The following is a 22,935-nucleotide window of genomic DNA, read 5'->3' as shown; positions in this document are numbered from 1 at the left end:
AGCGCCTGTGTCTCCCTCATCGCGGGCACTGTCGCCATCTCTAAAACAGGCAGTGCCGGGCCGGAGCGTCATGGGGAAGGAAAGCACCTGAAGTGTCACACAGTACCTTTACCTCAGGCCCATCGGTGCCTCTGAAGCCAATGGTCAGCCTAGCTCCAGGCCTGGAGGCCTTCCCTCAGGCTCTCCTTCCTCCCTCACAGAAGCTGTTCATTGTTCTCACATGCAAACCTTGCTGCGCCTGACCCACTTCCTCTGCCTGTCCTTCAGTATTTTTAACTGCAGGGCCACTTAAGAGCCATTTCTGGGCCGCCCAGACCCTTGAGCTCAAGTGCCGCTGCCTGGCTTTTCTAATGGGTGCTGGGGTCGCCAGGATACTGAGAAGGTGTGCTGTTTCTCACGAGGCTGTGCAGCAGGTCAGAAGTGCAGCTCAGACCCTAAAGGAACCTGGGGCCAGCATCTCCTAAGTCGGTGGGTTTGGGGGTGACCAGCCATAATTATTTAGGAAATTACTTTTAGGGAAATACTTGAGGTGAGAAGTGGAAAGCTGTTTCTCATCCATTTGTAAGCCATTGTGTGACATGAGCAAACACCAGGCAGGCCGCAGGGATGAGAAGAGGGCCCCATGGCTGCCTGGGCTGGGGACAGGGTGGGCTTGTGCCTACAGAGATTAACATCTATCTCCCTTACCTCTCTGCTTTGTGACTTCAGTCGCCCATGTTCGACGGAAAGGTCCCACACTGGTACCACTTCTCCTGCTTCTGGAAGGTGGGCCACTCCATCCGGCAGCCTGACGTTGAGGTGGACGGGTTCTCTGAGCTGCGATGGGATGACCAGCAGAAGGTCAAGAAGACAGCGGAGGCTGGGGGCGTGGCAGGTGTGTATGGCGGGGGACAGGAATACATCCCTGTCTCGGCTCCCCGTTGGGCCACATGGTCTGTTGCACAAGGTTTGGTGTTTGTTTTTCCAGACACTGGAAATGGAGCCTTTAAATTTGTCCTTTTTAATAGGTTTTAAATTTTTTATTATTAGTGTGCATGCGCGCATACACACAGAGGTCAGTGGACAGCTTCACTAAGTTGGGTCTCTCCTTTATTTACATGGGCTCCAGGAATCGAACTTGGGTTGCCAGGCTTGCACGGCATGTGCCTTCACAGCCAAGCCGTCCCAACAGCCCGGCTTTGATTTTTTGAACAGTTTTAGGAAACATGGGAGAAACACAAGAGCGAGGTGCTCCCACAGACCCCTGGGTCCGTCCCTCCCTCAGTGCATTTACAGCAGTTGATGAAACTTGAGATTATCACATCGTTATCTTTTGCTGTTGTGCATTAGATGGGCTTGGATGGATGGATGCCTTACCTCCCACTGTGAGGCAGAATCACTGCCTTCCTGGTCCTATGCACAGAAGTTACCCAAGAGGAGATTTCTCCACCTTTTCTTCCTCATACTCGGGAAACCTGCTAATTCTTTCCTAAAAAAAAAAACAAAAAACAAAAAAACAAAAAAACCCAGCCCCCCCCCCCCCAAAAAAAAAACAGACCTCAGGCAGAGTCAGGTAGATCTCTGTGAGTTCAAGGACACCCAGGGGTATATAGGGAGATCCTGTCTCAAAACAGATATGTTGGCTCTCGCCTTTACTCCCAGCACTCGCAGAGACAGGCGGATCTCTGAGAGTTCAAGGTCAGTCTGGTCTACATAGGAAGCTCCAGGGCATCAAAAAACCCCTCACAGTTGGCAGTCCTTTGCCCTGGCTTCCTGGGTGCTGGGATGACAGGTATGCACTCACACTGGCGTCTATTCCTATTTCTAGCCTCGTAGGTTAGGTTTGCCTGGTCTAGTTTCAGTGAGGAAAGGAAGTAAATGGCTGTACTTTCTTCTGTGTTTCTTCATTCAGCGTGACGTGTGCTTGGGTCTTTCCTGTTACTGAGCTGTACTCCTTGTTTGAACGCTATACTTTCCTTACCCAGTTCTCTGTTGGGGGCTCTGGGTTGTTGACTGTTTACCCCAGCAGACTTTCGAATATTGACAAGGTTTGAGTGTCCCTTCATCCACAAATCTGAAGTGCTCCAACACTCGAAACTTTGAGCAGCAGCACACCACCGCAGGTGGGGAATTCACACCTGATCCATGACAGTTGGAGTCAGAATCGTAGACAGGCTAGAAATAGTGCGTGCATTTACCTTCAGGCTCTGTGTATGATGTCTCTGTGAAACAGATGGATTTCATGTGTGGACCTGCAACCACCCTGCCTCTAGGATGTTTCGTGTATCTGTAATTATTCCAAAAGTCGAAACAAAAAATCTGAATTCCAGAACAGATGCCAAGCCTTTTGGATGGAGAGACTCAGCCTGTAGTTTGTTATGGTCCCTTTTTTCTTTCTTTCTTTCTCTTTCTTTTTTTTTTTTTTTTTTAACTTTATTTTATGTGTATGAATGTTTTGCCTGCGTGTATGCATGCCCACCATGTGTCTGCCTGGTTCCCGAGGAGGTCAGAAAAGAACTTTGGATCCCCTGGAGCTAGAGTTCTGGACAGTTATGAACCACCATGTATGGATCCTGGGAATTGAACCTGGATCATCTACAAGAGCAACAAATACTCCGAGCCGTCCGTCTCCCCAGCCCGCTTCTCATGATTTCAGTGTCTACTCTATTCCTGAACGGCTTAATTCTATGTGCAGGTCTCTGGCCAAACACAAGTATTGTGACCTGACTGTCTGTGGCTCACCTTTCAATTTAATTATAATTTTTATTATTACATTTACTTATCTATTTTTATTTATTTGTTTATTTGTAGGGAGGGAGATTGCATGCATGCCATGGTAATTCTTTCCTAACCCCAAGGATGGAACTCGGGTGTAGTCAGACTTTCCTTTGCGCTGCCAGCTCACAAATAATGACACGGAGTCTTCTTATTGATGATGGAAGCTTGACCATTAGCTTAGGCTTGTTCCTAACTAACTCTTATAATTTAAATTAACCTACTTATATTAATCTGCATCTGTCACGTGGTGTTGCCTCTCTTCCATCTTGCGCCTCCTGTTTCCTCGCTGTGTCTTTTGGCATATCCTGCCTGCCTAGGTTCCTCCTCCTCTTCCTTTCTGTCCTCCAGAATCAGCTTTTCATTCCACCAGTCACAGCAATACAGCTTCACACAGTGTACAGATAGCCCACAACACATGGTGTGTCGGGGCTTACGTTTTCTTTTGTTAGCTATAAGGAAGAAATGTGGGTTTCCTGTTACAGGGAAAGGCTCCGTATCAGCTGCCTGTTGCTGTGGTAAAGCAGCGTGACCAGAGCAACTGAGAGAAGGAAGCGTTTATTTGGGCTTACGGTTCCAGAGGGCTAGGAGTCCATCATGACAGGGTTGGGCTCTGTGAGATAGTTTATGTATTAAAATTAAATTACACTCTCTGAAATATTTTACGTATTTAAATAGCTGTGTGCTTTAATTCTTGCTCTATTTTTATTTCTAACATGTGGAAATGGCTTTCATATTTGCATGTTGGCCTCATTTCCTATAAATTTTCCAAGTATACTTATTAGTAGCTTTTCTGTAGAATCTTGAGGCTATCCTGTGAATATTACCATCTTCTGACTTACTTGTTGTGTTCACATGTGGGCCAAAGGGTCACATGTGGAGGCCAGAAGACAATTTGTGGGAGTCAACAACGTTGTCCTTCCAGCATGCGTCCTGGGAGACAATGAAAGTTGTCAGGTGTTTGCCCTTAGACGTCTCACCACCTGTTTATTCTTTAGATAGGGGTCTCACTCTTCAGTCCTGGGTGTCCTGGAACTCCTTACATAGACCAGGCATCCCCTGCCTCCTGAATGCTGGGATAAAAGGCATGTGCCATCCCACCCAGCATGAATCTAGGAGCGTAGAGATGGCTCAGTGGTTAAGAGCACTGGGAACTCTTCTAGAAGACCTGACTTTGATTCCCAGAACCTACACAGTGCTCACAGTGTCCATAGCTGTAATTCCAGAAGATCCAACACCCTCTTCTATCCCCTAGAGGCACCAGCTACTGCACCTGGAACACAAGCAAGCAAAATCCCCATACACATAAAGTAAAATCAACTTGAAATCCTGTTTTTGTCTCCCCCAAGCCCTTCGGCATGTGTTCAGTTCTTACATAGGCATATGTTTGATCTGTATTTAAATGCCCTTTTCAGTTCAACACTTAACTTTGAATCATAAGAGCACAATAGCAATGAGAAGTCTGAGTTGGAAATTATAACACAAAGTAACCACTGTTGTTGCCAGTAGAGATGACCTAGACTGATAGTGGTCACTCAAAACACGGTGTCCTTGTGGGAGGAGGAAGACAGACGGGGCCTCTGGGGACGGCATTGTGAGGCCGCAGAGTTGAGTAGTGACCTGTGTTTGGTTCTTCAGGCAAAGGCCAGGATGGAAGCGGCGGCAAGGCGGAGAAGACACTGGGTGACTTTGCAGCCGAGTATGCCAAGTCCAACAGGAGTACATGCAAGGGCTGTATGGAGAAGATAGAGAAGGTAGCCTTGGGGTCCGGCGTCTGCACTTCGGGGTTCTCCCCTTAGGTGGGGATCAGTGGCCGTCTCGGGAGAAAAGATCATGCAGCCATTACGTTCTGGCTCAGCACCCGTGGGTAGAAATACAGCGGCGATCCTTGCAGAAATGAGAATGAGTTTCTTCTGCTGGGCAGGCCAATCCCGTGCTCCTGGGTAGGGGCCCTGGGGAAAGGTCTTCTTGGAAAGCACCAGCATAGGTCTCCACAAAGTCAACAGCCATGAGGGAGGTCTTGTGTGGTGGATGTGAAGCTAGGAGGGCTGTGGGCCTCCAGCACTCCTGTTTCATCCGAGAAATTTCACAGGCCAGCCTCCCCTGCCACCAGTTCTTGTCCCTGAAGGCTGGCAGCTGGTCAGGTGGAGTGGCCGGCTGGCTGTTCTGAGAGCGCGAGAGAAGTGCCTGTGCTCGCCAACATCGTCTTCTCTGGTGCCGTGATTTGTAGATGTAACCAATCGTCTTATTAAAATAAGAAACACAGAGCCAATGTAAAAGAGAAAGCCGAGAGGTCAGAGCTCAGAGATAAAATCTTACCTCCTGCAGTGCTCCTAACTTCCCTGAGAGAGCTTCTTCCTGTTTGTCTGTCTTTAAATAGTCTGTTCTGCCTTCTCATTGGTTGTAAACCCAACCACATGACTGCCTCGTCACTGCCTGTAAGTACCGCCCTCCAGGTCTTAAAGGCATATGTCTCCAATACTGGCTGTATCCCTGAACACACAGAAATCTACCTAGCTCTTCTAACCACCACGCTCTTGCTATGGCTCTAATAGCTCTGACCCCATGGCAACTTTATTAACATAAAATTAAAATCACATTTCAGTACAAATAAAATATCACCATATTTCTCCTTTTCTATTTTAATAAAAAGAAAAAAGGCAAAAGGTTATAACTAACAAAAGAAAAACTATATACAAAAGTACAATAACTATATACAATATATACAAGTAACAAATACCTAAACGATGTCTAGTCCATTTGTATTTGACAAATCAGAGAAAATAATACCCTTATCTATCCTATTTTAGTAAGTCCAAAATGTATCTAATTCACTTTCTATCCTAATTAATCTTCAACTATAACTAACTAATCTTCAACTCCCTCAGAGACCCAAGAAGGAAATAATATTAGCTAACAAAAATAAAAACAGGAAGTGCACGCAAGTAACTTCCAAAAAATTTGTGAGTTGACAGAAACAGCCAGCTGCCTGGACAGTCACCTGAGATTTCCCCGCAGTGTTGGGGCATCATCTTCAGCCTATAGGCTTATGGTATCTGACAGACTCATTTGTGAAGTAGGTTGTACACAAGGTCAACAGTTCAACCTCACATTGGGTGAGAGCAGTCCTTGTACCAGAAACACCTGAATTCCACTAGTGTCATGTCATGATTCAGGATTTTAAATTCTGGAAATTGTTGGTAGTTTTTTAATTCAGCTGTCCATTCTTCTTGGCTGTGTATATATGGCTTCATCTCAGCATCCCCTTCTTCTCCACATCCCTCTATTAAACGCCAGTCTACTTTCAAGAGGCATGAGCTTTCAGTTGCTGTTCCATTGCATAACAAGCCATCGGCCCACTCCCTGTTCAGCTGTCTTCGAAGAAAAGGACACTGTACCTTTTCCAGATTGTGAAGGCCACTTCAGGGATGGTGCCATATTGTCCTGGCCTCAGAAGATGCCTTTTGATAAAGCCATAACCACACTTGTTTTGGCAGGAATCAGTAGTCCTTTGTTTTGTGTTCTGTCTGTCCAATTTTTCCTGTTGATTCGAGGATACTTTGTTGTCCAGTGGCTAACTTTTGCCACAATGAAAATTAACTCCATATGCGGTTTCTTCAATGCCTATATTTTCTCTGAAGTAGATTGGTACTGCCAGGAGCCGACATGTCTCAAAAAGGAAAATTTCTAAGTTATTAAAACATTTTAAATGCCATATTCGGTAGATCTCTGAAGGGTTTGAAGATGACCTGTCTAAAATATATCTGCTCAATTTTTAAAACATATCTAATATGACTACAATTTCTATTGTAATGTCTAACTACTAACTTTCATTTCTTTATATCCTAATAGTTGGTAATAATGTAAAGTATTTAAAACTAGTAATTTGCGCTAGTTGAGGGTTTTCTGTCGGAGTGTTGTGAGGTATGAGATAGTTTACCACAGTATCTGTGTGGTGAAAGTGCCAGAGATAGTCCACCTAAAGAGAGAGAGGGGTCTGTGTTGGCTCAAGGTTTCAGATGTTTGGGTCATGGTTCCTTGGCCTTGTTTGGGGCCTGTGGTGGCATCACACGTGGCAGGAGCATGTGGCAAGGGAGGCCTGTTCAACTAGCGGGTGCAAAGGAGAAAGACCAACATCTCAATATCAGCCCAAAACTCTAACCTTCTAGTCGGCTTTCCCCCGCCTCCCAAGAGCATCACAAGGGCCTTTGGGAATAGTTCAAGAGCCAAATGTAGCAGACGTGAAACTGAGGAAATGTAATTGCTAAATATTCTCACCTTCCACCATTAAAAATTGGTGGCAAAAAGTATGGTGCTCTTGCTTCCAAGGGAGCACCAGCCTGCTCTGTGCTCTTGAGTATTCCTCGGCCCCAGGTGGAGTTTTCTGCATTGTCAGGAGCCCCGTCCACTCTTAGGTGGGAAACTCCTGGGAATTGTCAGTCGTAGGAACGTACACCTGGCAGGCTGGCAGGACCCAGCTCTTGCTTATCACTGCAGCTTAATCGGACCCTTAAGTACAGCAACCGCAGAGTCCATGGGAGGGTGAGGATGGCTGAAAAGTCCCGTTGGGAAGTTGCCACGCTGAGGCCGTCACAGAACAGTGCTGGCCAGCACACAATGTCAGCATCTTAACTCACCCCTGGGGGAAGTGTTAGTACTTGTTAACTTGTCTAAGCAGGTGGGTAGGTAGTCATCTAAACTGTAAGTGCAAGGTGTCCTTTTAATGCAGTAGGTAGCATGTCAGTCTCATAGAATGTGAGTGCCGAGTACCCCACAATCCTTGATGGCATAAGAGCCAAATTTTTCCAAGTTGCTACCTGTGCCTTGGTTTGGACTCAAGGCTGTAGGCTAGCTGTTCCCTGTCCTGTGTAGTCATTCCTTAGATACCACATGGTTTTCCCTACAGGGCCAGGTGCGCCTGTCCAAGAAGATGCTGGACCCGGAGAAGCCACAGCTGGGTATGATCGACCGCTGGTACCATCCAACTTGCTTTGTCAAGAACCGGGAGGAGCTGGGCTTCCGGCCTGAGTATAATGCCAGCCAGCTCAAGGGCTTTGGCCTGCTCTCTGCGGAGGACAAAGAAGCCCTGAAGAAGCAGCTCCCCGGGGTCAAGAGTGAAGGGTAGGTGGGCTGTGAGTACAGAGCCTGTGGGGTCCGTCCGTTCCTCTGCTGATGATCAGAAAGCCAGGAGCTGTGGGCCTGTGTTAGCAGGGGACAGAGAGACTGGAACATCTGCTACCTCAGCACCCCCTCTTCACCCCGCAGCTTGCCGGGCACTCTGAACCTCCCCCAGCTCCTTCCCTCAGGCCTGTGGAAGCATAGAGCAGACTATACCACTTTCTCATAGAGCCTTCAGGTAGTTAAAGACCACCCTACTGGACCAGCCGGGTAGTTCCCTGGCATGAGTGAATAGCCAGTTTACCACACTGTGAAGGTCCTCCTTTGTGTCTCTTTCACATCACTGCGGTCATACAGCAACGATGTTTCTGTGTCTGGATCCCTGGGAGAATCGTGGCCATTCAAAAATGGGTGGACAGTGGGAAGGGCCTGGAATCAGAACTGATGGGCCCACACATGGATTAGCATCTAGGTGGCTTGTTAGTGAGCATGCCGAGGGCCGCAGAGCTATATGTACCGTGCTCGTGAACAGTGTCTACACCACTGTTGCCAACAAGAAGCTTGTGCAATCCCGGGTCCTCACCCAAGCTTGTAGAACAGCACCAGTGGTTCTGGAGTGAAGCTAGCAAGTCAGGCCAGTGGTTAGGATGCCCTTGACCCTTAGAGCACCGGGTGTTGGGATTCTCTGGCTACCATTATGCCTGGAGAACTGGAGCGAGCGTGTTGAGCATGATTGGTGTGCCAGGCCCTCCCCTCAGCCCTGCGCCGGAGCTGTTTCATCTGTTTGCACCTTAGTCCTGCATGGTGCCTGCTGCTCCTCCCCTAGCACACGGCTTCGGAAGGTACCAGGGTGAACTCAGGCTGCGTGGTGGCCTGGGGAGCAGCCCTGTGTCTCATCCAGGCTTGGTTCTGTTTGTTTTGTTTTTTCAAGACAGGGTTTCTCTGTGTAACAGCTCTGGCTGTCCTGGATCTCGCTCTGTAGCCCAGGCTGGCCTTGAAACTCACAGAGATCCACCTGCCTCTGCCTCCCAAGTGCTGGGACTAAAAGCATGCACCACCACCGCCACCCAGCTAGGCTCAGTTCTTGAAGCTGTGTTTGGCTTTTCCACAATTCCCCATCACTTTGTGTGTAAGCGACATGTGGGGTTCAACATTAGGTGTGACCTGAGCTCTGGTTCTGGACACTAAGGTGCACTCCAGGTCCCTCATTGGCAGATGTTCTGAAAGTCATAGCAGCTACCACCTGGTGGAGGGGCACCTTACACAGCTCCCTAAGAGCAGAGTGAGAAAGAAGGCAGATGGAAGAGGCAGCTAATAGGGCTGTCAGCCTGGTCGCATTGGGCGTCGGTCTGGAGGTCTGGTTCCTGTGAAGTCCTGTGTCTCTTTCAGAAAGAGAAAAGGCGACGAGGTGGATGGAGCAGATGAGGTGGCCAAAAAGAAATCTAAAAAAGGAAAGGACAAGGACAGTAAGCTGGAAAAGGCCCTCAAGGTGAGTCCTGGGCAGTGTCTCCTTCCTGTCCCTTCTTGTGCAGGAGGACGTCGGCTGTCCTGCTTACCAAGACCAGTGTGAATTCTCAAGTGTATGGCTGCTTTTCTCCCAACTTGTTCTCCCCGCTCACAGAAGTCATCTTCATTTGGGTGACGGGATACTCAAATTAGACCAGGTGCCAGGCCTGCAGCCAGGAAAAGCAGTGTGGAATATCCGATGTCTCCCAGACTTGCTGGGTGACACCAAGTGATGCTCCAGTCCAGCCCAGGCATCAGCTGACCAGCCTACACCCGCAGGCTTGCTCCTAAGTACTGGGGACTGGGAGTTGAGTCCACAGATGCCAGCGGTTCTCAGGGTTCTTAGTGTAGACACCTTGGGGGCGTAAGGAGAAAGCTTTCCCAGTTTTTAAAATGAAGGTCTCCTTTAACAAAGGACTGGAAAGCATGTAGCAAAAAAAGGAATCTTCCCCCATTAAATCAGGGTCGTCAGCCAGAGGGGCTCATCACTGTCACCTGTGCTGTGTTGGAGCCGAGCAGCGGTCGTTGCCCTGAGAATGCTGCTTGGGCAGGGGACAGTCGGTCTCTTTTGGGAACATGACTTTTCTGGGCCATCTGTTGGAATTTGTGGTTTTCAGCTCTTGTTAGTGGCTCGGTAATGAGAAGTAATAGGTGATCCGGTTCTGACCCACTGCTAGGGCCCTCTGCCTGAGTGGCTGTGCTGTCCAGCCGCTTCCTTTTTCCTTTTTGGGGGTGGGTGGGTGTTGGCTGCCTGTGTGTCTACATCACATGCCTGTCTGCTACCTGCAGAGGCCAGAAGAGGGTACTGGATTCTTTGGAACTAGAGCTAGAGGAGGTTGTGAGCTGCCACGTGGAATTAAACCCGCATCCTCTGCAAGAGCAGCTAGTGCTCTTTTTTGTTTTTTGTTGTTGTTTTTGGTTTTTTCTTTCTTTTCTTTTTCTTTTTCTTTTTTTTTTCTTTTTCTGAGACAGGGTTTCTCTGTGTAGCTTTGCACCTTTCCTGGAACTCACTCAGTAGCCCAGGTTGGCCTCAAACTCACAGAGATCTGCCTGGCTCTGCCTCCCGAGTGCTGGGATTAAAGGCGTGCGCCACCACCGCCCGGCTGCAGCTAGTGCCATTACTGAGTCGTCTCTCTAGCCATCTCCACATTTGATTTTCATTCCTTTTTGCTTTCATGTCTTTGCATCCCCTACAGTGGGTGTGCTGATGCTCTCTCCCCAGTGTTACCAGAAGTTTGAATTACCCTCCTAGCTCCTTCTACCCTAGTCTGCTTCCATAGGTCTCTATCCTTCCTCAGCTATAAAAGTGAGGTGGGCCTGCCATTTCCCTGAAACCTGTGTTCATAGACTGCTGCTGCTGCTGGTGTCCCACTGTGTGCTCCACCACAGGGGAAAATGAAAAGGATTTCATTGAGAGCCTCGCACTGGAACTGGGGAGCTGGGAGTGAGCCTGGGGATAGCCTCAGGCAGTGGAGTTGGGTGCCTTCCTTGGCATTGATCGCATGGTTCAGTAGGACCGGCATTCTCCTTCCCATCTTAGGGGGTGCCGCCTGGTGTGCAGTACCCAGCTTGCCTGTTGCCCCAGGGAAGGTGGAGGCTCAGCGACTTGGCCTACCTCCTTGCCAGGTAGTTGTGAGGATAAATAAGGTGGGACTTAGAAGCACCAGCAAAGAGTGGGCACTGAGTAGACGTTGAAATTGAGACCCAAAGTTCCAGTTCCGGAAGAGATCACATATAGTCCTGCTTGAGCTTAAGTGTGTAGGAGACTCTGGGGAATCTAAATGGGTGTTGGGAAAGATGACTGGGCCCTGAGCCCTGCCCAGAACTTGTAGTCGCTTTTCTGTGTCTCTTGGAACAGGTTTCTGAGGACTGACACCAGGACCCTGTGCCGTTAAGGAGTCAGTCAGTCTTCTAGTTTCTCGAGACAGGGTTTCTCGTGCAGCCCCGGCTGTCCTGGAGCTCACGCTGTAGACCAGGCTGGCCTTGAACGCAGATCCTCCCGCCTCTGCCTCTCGGGTGCTGCTGGGATTAAAGACTTGGGGGGGGGGCAACAGGGATTCAGTCTTACAAGTGGTCTCCTCTACACTTTCCAGAATGTTTTCTAAGAGCATTGCATGGGTTTATTTTGATGAGTTTGGCCGAGGGTTAAACCCTGGCTGAGGCTGGAGTTGGTCAGGCTGGGTTTGGAGGAAGAGCCCAGCTCTGTCAAGAGTGTACAGTGGAGCTGGAGAGGTTTCTCAGAGGTTAAGAGCACCGACTGCTCTTCCAGAGGTCCTGAGTTCAATTCCCAGCAATAGTCTGAAATGAGATCTGGCACCCTCTTCTGTGTTCATAATAAATAAATAAATAAATAAATAAATCTTTTTTTAAAAAGAGTGTACAGTGGAAGGTTCAGGGATGGGGCCTGCCACCCTGGTGATTGTACTTAGCCAATAAAGAGAGTTTCCACCTCCTCTAGTAACCTGAGTTGGGGTTTTGTAAGTTTTTGTGTCTCAGTGTTTTACCTACCTGCATGTATGTTTGTGTACTACATACTTGCCTGGTGCCCAAGGAGATGGTTGTGAACCACCATGTGGGTTATGGGAACCAAACCTATGTCCTTTGTAAAAGCAGTAAATGCTCTTAACCACTGAGCCATCTCTCCTGCTCCCTCTAGCCCCGTTTGATTTTTTTTTTTTTAAAGATTTATTTATTATATATACAGTATTCTATCTGCATGCATGCCTGCAAGCCAGGAGAGGGCATCAGATCTTATTCTAGATGGCTGTGAGCCACCATGTGAGTGCTGGGAACTAAACTCAGGACCTCTGGAAGAGCAGCCAGTGCTCTTAACCTCTAAGCCATGTCTCCAGCCCGATTTTTATTAATTGTATATGAATTGCTTTGGATGTGTACATGGTATGCATTTGGAGGAGAGGGGACAACTTGCAGGATTCAGTTCTCTACAGCAGCCACTCTGCTGTGGGTTCCAGGGATCACTCGGGTGGCCTTAGCCACTGAGCCATTTTGTTAATCGAGGCAGCCCTTGATTGATTAACTCATTAGTCCAGCAAAGGCTGAGGCAGGAGAATTACCATGAGTTTGAGGCCAGCCTGGGCTTCATCATGAATTTCAGGCCAGCCTGGGTTCCTCAATGAGATCCTGTCTTACCCATCTCTCCCTAAAAGTTACCACTTGAACTTTTGAAGTGTACAGCCCAGACCTTTCATTAACCCAAAGAAGGCCCATACCCCCTGCCTCAGTGGCAGCCAACCACCCCTCCAGATGCCCTGTAGCCAGCCCCAGGACCAAGGCAGCATCCACCAGCCCCTTACTTGACCCCTAGTCCTCTGAGTTTGATCTATAAAAGCTACATTATAGGATCTAGGTGTGGTAACACATACCTTTAATTCCAACACCTGAGAGGCAGAGACAGGTGGATCTCTGTGAGTTCGAGGCCAGCCTGGTCTATAGAGCAAGTTCCAGGACAGCCAGGGCTATATAATAGATCTTTTGTCAAAAAAATTTAAATTATGGAAGGAGAGAACCAACTCCCAGAAGTTATTCTCTGACTTACATACATGTGCTATAGAACATTCGAGCATGCTCATATTAATAAACAAATGTAGTTTTTTTTTTTTAAAGTTTAAGATAAGAAAACAATATTAAAATTTAAAAAAAAAAAAGAACTGATCTCAGTTGTGGGGTCTCGTCCTCAGGCCCAGAATGACCTGATCTGGAACATCAAAGATGAACTGAAGAAGGCGTGTTCCACCAACGACCTGAAGGAGTTGCTTATCTTCAACCAGCAGCAAGTACCATCTGGAGAGTCCGCGGTGAGCTGCCTGTGTTTTCGGGGGGAGGAGGGGACATAGAAGGCCCCTGAAGATGTTACAGCTCGGGGGTAGTGTTGTATGGTCATGAGCACCGTCTCCTTCCGGTCAGGAGGCTTCCCCAGCTCTACCATACATTGCCACCTTTGTCCTGGTCTCGAACTCGATGAGGTCCCAAGGTGGGCAGGTACTTGTGCCTGTGTGTTCATATCACCCTGGCCTGAGGACCTCTGCTGCCTGCTGCCGTGTGTCCCAGGCTTGCTAAGCCCACCCTGCACCTGCTTGGGCCACTCCTGTGTGGTAGAGTGGCCGCTGCAGGCCTCCCGTGGTGAGGTGGGGTTGCTGCAGGAATCCTTCACACGTGCAAAGCCTGGACTGCGTTGTAAGCTGGCTCGTGAGCTATGGTAGAGCCCGGAGACAGCCTCTTTCTGGGAACAGGGCCTGTTTGAGAGTTCCTCCATCTGCATTATTGGTAGCTGTCCTTTCCTGAGCCTCTGGTCTCTGGCATGTTTCTTCAGATCTTGGACCGTGTGGCTGATGGCATGGCGTTTGGGGCCCTCCTCCCCTGCAAAGAGTGTTCCGGCCAACTGGTCTTTAAGAGTGATGCTTACTACTGCACTGGGGATGTCACTGCCTGGACCAAGTGCATGGTCAAGACTCAGACTCCCAGCCGAAAGGAGTGGGTAACTCCAAAGGTAAGGGTTAGTTGGCAGGAAAGCGTGACTCCCTCCACCTTCTGGACGGACTTGTGCACCCAGCTCTTAAGATGACAGTCCGTGTTCCTTGCCCTTCCTCATAATCAGTTCTAAATAGAGTTGGCTCTCTTCCTGTGTTCACTGGTGTGATTACACTCTCCTTCCCAGTCTCTTCTGCCTTCCTTGGCCTCAGTAGCCACCCTGCAGCCCAGCTGACTTCATCATTTCCTCACCATTAAAACCTCAACTTGCTCAGCTTTCTGAAAACGCAAATTGTACACTCATATTTTATATAGTGTTTGTGTCCTTTTTCCTGCCTTTGGTGGGCCAGTTGTAAGGTGACAGTGAGCAGGATCGGCCATTAGGTGCAGAGTGTGCACTTACATCTTTTGCAGGGAGTGTGCAAAATCCAGTCTGGTGATGCTTGCTGTCCAAGCATCGTGGAGTTCATGACTATGTTACTCCCCTGGGTGCTTATCTCAGGCTGAAAGGCAGCCCCTTAGTGTCCTTCAGAACCCTCGTGGTCCTTCCTGTCTGAGTGTGCTTCCAGGGTTCCCACGGGCTACTGGGTGTCACCAGGTGCCTGCGCCCAGGCAGCTCTGCTGTTGGGCTCTCTCTTGGCAGACCTGTCCAGGTACTGCCTACACATCTACCTGCATACCCGTCTGCCCCACCCCAGCCCACCCCTGGTTTTGTGTGCTGTGCTCATCCAGACAGGAGTGCTTCCTTGAGGGTGAAAGCCCTCCGTGGAACCTTTCTGTGCCCCGTGCCATTGATCAGTGTGCATCCGAAGGCGTCTGGCATCTCACTTGCCATTCACTGAACGTGGCACAACTAGGTTCTTTTCTGAAGAGAGACTTGGGAGCACAGAGTCTGTGCTCTTCACCATAGCTGCTTGTTTGTGACGTCATTAAGTGACCACCCTCCCCTAGTGCAAAGGCCTGCTGCTGTAAGTCACTTGGGATGCTGAAAGAACTGTGCCAGCTGAATAATTCCTGGTGAATGCAAGAAGGCTCACTCCATGCCTTCCTCCCTAACAAGCAGGGGACTTAACTGGGTCTGTAGATGTAATTCTAAACGGTCTTATTAATTAAGAAACACAGAGCCAAATCAAGAGTTAAAAGCCCAAGAGGTCAGAGCACTAGCGAAGAGCCTTTAGCTTACCACTCGCTGCCGCCTTTTCCCTGAGAGAGACCTTCTCCTGTGTGTCTGTCTTTTTATTGCCTTTCTGTTCTGCCTTCTCATTGGTTCTAAACCCAACCACATGACTCCCTCGTCTATACAGACCTCCAGGTCTCTGCGGTTGGTACTGGGATTAAAGGCTTGTGTCTCCATGCTGGCTGTATCCTTGAACACACAGAGACTTTGCCTGCCATGTGATCGGATTAAGGGCGTGTGCTACCACTGCCAGACTTCTGCTAAATGGCTTGCTATGAGCTCTGACCCCCAGGCAACTTTATTTATTAACATACAAATAAAATCACATTTCAGCACAAATAAAATACCACCATATGGGTCTCCTTTGGAAAACTTCTAAATCTGTCACTGAATGTGTGAGGTGTTTGTTTTTGATCCCTCACAGCCTCCACACTATCGGTACCCTGCAACAGAGTGGTGCATCCCTTAAAACCAGTGAGCATACACCATCACCCACAGTCCATAGTTTACATTAGGGCCCACTCTTGGTGAGGTACAGCCTGTGGGGGTTGATAAGTTTAGACTGAATTGTACCCATTAATAGAAAGTATCATTTAAAACATTTATTGCCCCAAGACTCGGTGTTCCATTTGTCTTCTCCCAGCCTCCGGAAACAACTGGTCTTTTTATCAGCCCCATGTTTTTCCTTTTCTGGAACTCCTTGTGGATGCTGTACAGCCCTAGTGTTAGCGTCCCTCGCTGGGGAACGTGCAGTCACGGTTCCCTGTAGCTGGGTAATTAGTTGTCTCTACGTAGCCTTGGCGGTCTTGGGACTCACTGTGTAGACCACACTGGCTTCAAACCCACAGAAGTCCACCTGCCTCTGCCTCCCAAGAGCTGGGATTAAAGGCGTGTGCTGTCGCATTGCCACCCACCCCACCCCACTCTCTCTGCCTAGGTGTGTCTGACTTAAGGAACTTTCAGCTGTGAGACAGGCACCTGTGGACTCTAGAGGGGAGTGACTCGGGGGCGGAGATCCGAGGGTGTCCTAGTGATTCTTCTCTCACTAAGCTGTCTGCTGTTCTTTTGTTCTGTCTGGAATAGTACTTTAGCTTTTAGGGACATGTGTACCGTGGTGCACGTGTAGAGGTCAGGGGATAACTTGTGGGAGTGTCTTCCTCCATGCAGGTTCTGGGAGTCGAACTCAGAGCCTTGGCTTGGCAGTACGCACTGGGCCATCTCACTGGCCCTTGTTTTGTTTTTCCGAAGGGTAAAGTTCTTAGGGCCCCTATAGTAACTGGTCCATCGTAGATACAGGAAATAAAGCTGTAAATGGTAACAAGAACAAGCTTTCTTCCTGGAACTTCACCACTTCCCCATTTATTGTAGAGATTTTAAAAAGATAATTTAATTTGCATAGGACAAATCCCTCTTAGTCTATTGCAAGTTTATTTCAAGAGACATTGGATGTCTTTAAAACTAAACTTGACTTTGTTTAGGAATTCCGAGAAATATCCTACCTCAAGAAATTAAAGGTCAAAAAACAGGACCGGATATTCCCTCCAGAGACCAGTGCCCCAGCACCGCTGGCACCTCCGCTCTCCGTCACCTCAGCACCCCCAGCTGTGAACTCCTCTGCCCCAGCAGGTATGACTCTGGGGAGGATTGGGGGCTGGGTTTGACCTAGGAGCCATGCCACGCAAGGGCATAGAGTGAGTATTCTGTGGTCTGTTTGCCATGTGGACAAAGTTCCTTGAGACATGTTCAAAATGCACTACACAATGTACTGCAAAGCTCACCTCAGTCTCCAGGCCCATTACCCTCCCTGCACCCCCAGCCATCCAGATTCTGGGGAGATCTGTCATGACTAGCCATGTCCTCGGCCGTCACAAGCAGTGAGATCTGTGTCTTGTTGGCAAGGAGAAAGCTGTGTGCTCCTTCAGGCATGTGGACACTCCTGAACCATAAAGGTGGAGGCCGTGTGCTTCTGAAGGCTAGCCCAGCTGCACCTGTTCCCCCGGTGTGAACAGTGGTTACCCCAAGTCCTCTCTGCTGCTTGAAGCTTGGCGTCTCCATGTGCACGTGGGGGTCATTTAGGGTCTGCTTCCTGTCCCCCTAGAGAGGACAGGCTAGATCTCCCCCAGCTGTGGCCTGTGGCCTGGCTGTGACCAGTGCTGCGTTCCTGCCTTGTCCCCATCCATGCCTTCTGACAGTCAGTGCAGGGTACAGGGTGCAGCTTGCTCTGCTTTGCCTGCAGCAGCTGGGCTCAGTGTGGTCACACTGGTGGACGCCTTCAGCTTTACCACCAAGAAGTCTGATCTGCACTTTGTTACTCAGGAGTTGGGTCTCGTCACCTACCCTCTTCCCATCTCCAGGTGCAGTCTGACCTGGTAGCCAGCCTGGACCACCCTGTTGGTGGCTCATTCCTACCCAGTTTCTCAGTGGTGGACCTCATGGGTTCTCCCGCTGGCTGTTAGCTTCTGTCTTCATGAGACTTTCCCAAAGAGAGAGTGACGGACCGCCAAGGCTGGCCACGCGCGTGGCTTTGTGGTTTTCTCCCGGGGAGCCTGCTGTTTTGTCTTGTTGGTTTTGTCCTTCCTGGGGAGCGGAGCAGAGGGGGCCTGGCCTGACGCTTCTGTCCCCGTCCCAGATAAGCCTCTGTCTAACATGAAGATCCTGACCCTCGGGAAACTCTCCCAGAGCAAAGACGAAGCAAAGGCCACGATCGAGAAGCTCGGGGGCAAGTTGACGGGATCGGCCAACAAGGCCTCCTTGTGTATCAGCACCAAAAGTGAGTTTAACAGGCTTGTGCCTCTTGCACGTGTGGTGAGGGGTCAGTGTGTGGCACAGCTGAGGTTCAGACTCGTCGCTGAGGGTAAACTAGTGTTTGTACGTGTCGTGCGTGGTCATGTGGCTGACACTCCCAGCCACAGACCATGAGCTTGCCAGCGTTGAGGGCTCCACGGGATGTCCCCGTGTTCACTGCCAGACAAAGGCTGTGAAAATGGAGAGGAATCGGTTCCTCCTACTTCAGGTACCTGCTGACACCACACGAGGGTTTGGAGAGGGTGGGTTCCCTTGGCATTCCGGTGCCGCCGGAACGTGACCGTCTGATGAGAGGCTCGGGCGGTAGTTGGGAAGGGAAGAAAGAAGTGTTGGTGCTGAGGTCGTCAGCATTCTGGGGCTGGAGTAGCTGCAGGTCCAGGCTTACTTTCCAGCTTATGGGTTGTTCGGCTTTTTTAAACAGAGGAGGTGGAAAAGATGAGTAAGAAAATGGAAGAAGTGAAAGCTGCCAATGTTCGAGTTGTGTGTGAGGACTTCCTCCAGGACGTGTCTGCCTCCACTAAGAGCCTCCCAGAGCTGCTCTCAGCCCACAGCTTGTCCTCTTGGGGGGCTGAGGTGAAGGCAGAGCCTGTTGAAGTGGCGGCCCCCAAGGGGAAGTCAGCTGCACCCTCCAAGAAGAGCAAGGGCCCTGTCAAGGAGGAAGGTGAGGCCCAGCTGCGCTCTCTGTGACCTCACCTCTGTGTGCTTCTGTGGCCCGGAAGCTCTCTGAGCGGTATCCTCGGTTCAGTGTTATGGACACAGGGCAGTATCCTCGGTTCAGTGTTAGTGGGCACAGGGCAGCAGGCCCCGTGATACGCGCACCTGGAAACTGTTCTGCCTTTGTTGTCTTAGTTAGATCTTTATGTTCCTCTGTCCCCTCCCAAGGTGTCAGCAAGTCTGAAAAAAGGATGAAATTAACTCTGAAGGGAGGAGCGGCTGTTGATCCTGACTCGGGTGAGTGATGAGGAGCCACCCACAGGCCCCGGGTAACTAGGAGATGTCTGCAGTTCAGAGAGTAGCCAGAGGAGAGCAGGCATCCTTTGCCTGCCGGCCAGTCCGGAAAGCATGTGGGTCGTTGGGGGAACCTCTAAAGGTAGTGATGTAACACACAGCTAACTGGGGACTCGGAGGCCCACAGACCCTGTTTGCACCCTAACCCTTGAAGGGAATGAACTCTAGGAGGTTTGCCTCTGGGGCAGGTCTGGAACACTCTGCACACGTCCTGGAGAAAGGCGGGAAGGTGTTCAGTGCCACGCTTGGCCTGGTGGACATTGTAAAAGGCACCAACTCCTACTACAAGCTGCAACTTCTGGAGGATGACAAGGAGAGCAGGTGAGCGGGGACAAATCCCTCCAGGTTAGTGTGTGCTGCCCACCGTGGGAAGTCAGGAAAGGCTGACGGTGTGTGAGGTCTCCGTAAAACAGCAGCTGCTGGCCGTCGGTCATGGTGCTATGCTTGGCTCCGCACCCACCACTGGGCTATTCTTACAGCCATTTAAAAAAAAAAGATTCATGATTTATTGTTGTGCACAAAATAAATTTTATTCTTTCTGTTCATCTTTTTTTTTTTTTCTTTTCTTTTCTCTTTTTTTTTTTTTTTTTAAGTTTTTCGAGACAGGGTTTCTCTGTGTAGCTTTGCGCCTTTCCTGGGACTCACTTGGTAGTTCAGGCTGGCCTCGAACTCACAGAGATCCGCCTGGCTCTGCCTCTCAAGTGCTGGGATTAAAGGCGTGCGCCACCACCGCCCGGCTTTTTTTTTTTTTTTTTTTTAGTTTTTCGTTGTTCATCTATTTTTCAAATCAGGGTTTCTCTGTGTAAACCTGGCTGTCCTGGAACTTGCTTTGTAGACCAAACTGGCCTCAAATTCTTGAGATCCATCTACCTCTGCCTCCCAAGTGCTGGGATTAAGATGTGTGTGCCACCACTACCTGGCTTTAAATTATTCCTTAATGCTACCCCACACTGGCTGGTTACTAGAACGAAGGTGATTGATTATTCTGGTGTGTTAATTTCTCTTGGTTGTAATGTGCTTGCCTAGTGTGTTCTAGGCCCTGGGTTCCATCTGCAGCCTCACTCGGTCAACAAATGAGTGGGAGAGAATGTTGCGTTGTTTTGTTATTTTATGTACAGTGGGGTATACACACACACACACACACACACACACACACACACACACACACATCTGTGTGAAGATGCCAGATCCCCTAGAACTGGAGTTATAGACAGTTTTGAACTGTGAACTCCCACATGGGTGCTGGGGATTGAACCCAGGTCCTTTGGAAGACCAGCCAGTGCTCTTATCTGCTGAGCCATCTCTCCAGCCCTAAGAGTGCTTTTAAAACTGCCCCTTGGGAGGGCAGTGGTGGCGCACGCCTTTAATCCCGGCACTCAGGAGGCACGGGCAGGTGGATCTCTGAGTTCGAGGCCAGCCTGGTCTACAGAGTGAGTTCCAGGACAGCCAGGGTTGCACAGAGGGGAAAAAAACCAACTGTCCCTTACTGAGAAGACCCTGGACAGAACAGAAGCTCATCCTGGGTCTCTGCCTCCTTCCTGCCCTCTTACAGGTACTGGATCTTCCGGTCCTGGGGCCGAGTAGGCACAGTCATCGGCAGCAACAAACTTGAGCAGATGCCATCTAAAGAGGATGCTGTTGAGCACTTCCTGAAATTGTATGAAGAGAAGACTGGAAATGCCTGGCACTCTACAAACTTCACAAAGTATCCCAAGAAGTTCTACCCTCTGGAGATCGACTACGGCCAGGTAATCTTACCGAGTTCTTCTAGTGTCTGTTCCTAGTACAGAAAAACCCTTAACTCCACGGTGTGGCTCCGATGGTGTCACTGGTGATAAGAGTTAATGATAGCAGTGTGACAGATTCTTCTCCCCACATAGAAGAAAGCTATCTGGCTCATTCCATGAGGCCAGTGTTACCCAAGAACATCAGAAGAAAACTGTTGAATACCATCCCTGTAATGCAAAATCCTCAATAGCAAATCAAACAGTGTGTGAGAATGTACACCAAGCTCGAGTGCAACAAAAACCCAGAGTATGAGGTTGGTTGACATTTCAGTGCACTCTATGAATGAGTCACATGACCATCTCAGCTAAAAGAAAAAAATTTCTTTAGCTCTGTGCCATAAAGCATCAAATGAGACTTAGATAAGAACAGGGTCAGGGGAGCTCAAGCTGGCTTTGAACTCACCCTCCCACTTAGCCTCCTGGGTGCCAGGATTACAGGTTTGTGCAGTAGAGACACAGACATGGAGGAAGTTTCTGAAGTTGCTCTGGGGCCTCTTCATTGTAATGCTTAGCTTCTGAAGACTTTACTGGAACCCCTGTGTCAACTGTAGGTGTGAAATGATCCAGCGTCAGGAAAATTGGACAGCGTATGTATCCTGCCTGGGGGTAGATTTAGTCCCAGTGTTATCCATATCTACTCTGAAACTCTTCCTTTGTGGTACGAGACAGCATTCGGTTACCTCTTAGGTGATATTTTTGTGACTGGATGTTTACATTTGGTTGAGTCAGGGGCTTGCTGTTAGCAAGTCAAACTGGCCGTCATCTGGCTTCAGCACCGGAAATGCTGGGATTGCGGCACGTGCACCGGACTCGGTAGCACGTCGTTCTTAAGGCCACATAGACTCTTGCTAACATTGTACTCCTGTCAAGGGCTTGTACATGTTGGTTTTCTAAAAGAAAAGAGATTTACAAATGGATACAGATTTTGATTCCAAGCCTTCGGGTCTAGCATGCCACAGAGGAGAAATTCTTCCTGTTGTAGAGTGGTGTGTGTGAGCTCTGCATTAAAAATAGAATTTAGAGGAGGCTGGAAAGATGGCTTAGTGGTTAAGAGCACTGGCTGGTCTTCCAGAGGACCAGGTTCAATTCCCAGCACCCACATGGCAGCTCACAACTGTCTGTAACTCCAGTTCTAGGTGACCCTTTTGACACCCTCACACAGACACACATGAAGGCAAAACACCAATGCACATAAAATAAGAATGAATTATTTTTAAAACATAGAATTCAGAGGCCAGTGTGGTGGGTCCCCCTTTGATTCCAGTGCGCAGAGAGCAGAGTAGGTGGATCTCTATGAGCTTGAGGTCACTCTGGTCTGCATCATCGAATGCTCCAAGGCAGCCAGGGTTACCTAGTGAGACCCTGGAGGGAGGGTTGTTTGTTTGCTTTTCAAATAGAATTTAGCTCTTACATAATGCTGAGGCTGAAATCTTGAGACCTTGGACTTTAGGTGGACAGACAGGCTTGGTCTGGCTTAGTAGTTCCCTCCACTGAATTAAATATCTTCACTAGTTGGGAATTTTTTGAGACACACACAGACATTAACTACCCAGGGTTAGCCACAGTAAAGTTGTGGCGTATGTCTGCATCTGGCTGCTGTCACCTTTGGTGTCATTTTCCTGCCATAATAGTGGAATCCTGCCTTAGGTACCATGTGGTACCACCCATCTCTTCCCTCACGGCCCAGGCACCACACACCATAGGTCCAGACACCACTTTCCGTAGGAACGCAATGTGAGACAGATAAGTAGTTTAGCATTTTAAAAGCAGAAACCATGAAGCTAACCTTAGTAATTTAGCCCAGCATTATGCAAAACGGTCCCACTGTAATGTGATTGACACCAACAGAACTGTGAGCATATCCTGTTTGTGCTATGACACGTGGTGTGTTGCTCACCCTGCACTGGTCTTAATTTAGAGTGGCAATTTCAAAACCTCAGTGGCTTGCCATGTAGCCCGCAGCTGCCATAGTAAACTAACGCCTGCCTGAAGGTCCTGTCTCCTTTTGGAGTGTTGGGGTTGTGTGGGTTGGTTAGTTTTGTAGTCGGTTTTTGTTTGGGGTTTGTATTTGTTTTTCAGGTTGGCGTCCATTAGTTTTTCATTGGACTCAGGTCATGAGGCTTGGCAATGGGCACCTTTACTAACCCTCTTGAGTGTTGGTTTTAACGTTCAGCTAATGCATCTTTTTTTAAAATTTTTGACAGGGTCTTGCTGACCTGAATTTACTATGTAGAGCAGGCTAGCCTTAAACTCACAGGCAGAGATCTGCCTGCCTCTAGTGCTAGGATTAAA

The 22,935-nt window shown here is 49.0% G+C and overlaps 1 protein-coding gene across 1 annotated transcript in view; it reads left to right on the top strand.

The window, feature by feature from the left end:
- Positions 1 to 22,935, top strand: part of Parp1 (poly(ADP-ribose) polymerase 1) — a 37,917-nt gene that overhangs the window by 3,932 nt on the left and 11,050 nt on the right. Inside the window, exons 2-13 of the mRNA XM_028865446.2 lie at positions 709 to 874; positions 4,393 to 4,508; positions 7,661 to 7,875; positions 9,262 to 9,361; positions 13,077 to 13,193; positions 13,709 to 13,885; positions 16,522 to 16,669; positions 17,673 to 17,813; positions 18,270 to 18,509; positions 18,731 to 18,799; positions 19,045 to 19,177; positions 20,409 to 20,604. Coding sequence (XP_028721279.1) covers positions 709 to 874; positions 4,393 to 4,508; positions 7,661 to 7,875; positions 9,262 to 9,361; positions 13,077 to 13,193; positions 13,709 to 13,885; positions 16,522 to 16,669; positions 17,673 to 17,813; positions 18,270 to 18,509; positions 18,731 to 18,799; positions 19,045 to 19,177; positions 20,409 to 20,604 — 1,818 coding nt within the window. The remainder of the gene's footprint in view (positions 1 to 708; positions 875 to 4,392; positions 4,509 to 7,660; positions 7,876 to 9,261; positions 9,362 to 13,076; positions 13,194 to 13,708; positions 13,886 to 16,521; positions 16,670 to 17,672; positions 17,814 to 18,269; positions 18,510 to 18,730; positions 18,800 to 19,044; positions 19,178 to 20,408; positions 20,605 to 22,935) is intronic.

The sequence above is a fragment of the Peromyscus leucopus genome, chromosome 15, assembly GCF_004664715.2.
Source record: "Peromyscus leucopus breed LL Stock chromosome 15, UCI_PerLeu_2.1, whole genome shotgun sequence".
Classification (NCBI taxonomy): Eukaryota; Metazoa; Chordata; class Mammalia; order Rodentia; family Cricetidae; genus Peromyscus; species Peromyscus leucopus.
This window is presented reverse-complemented; position numbering and strand designations above follow the sequence as displayed.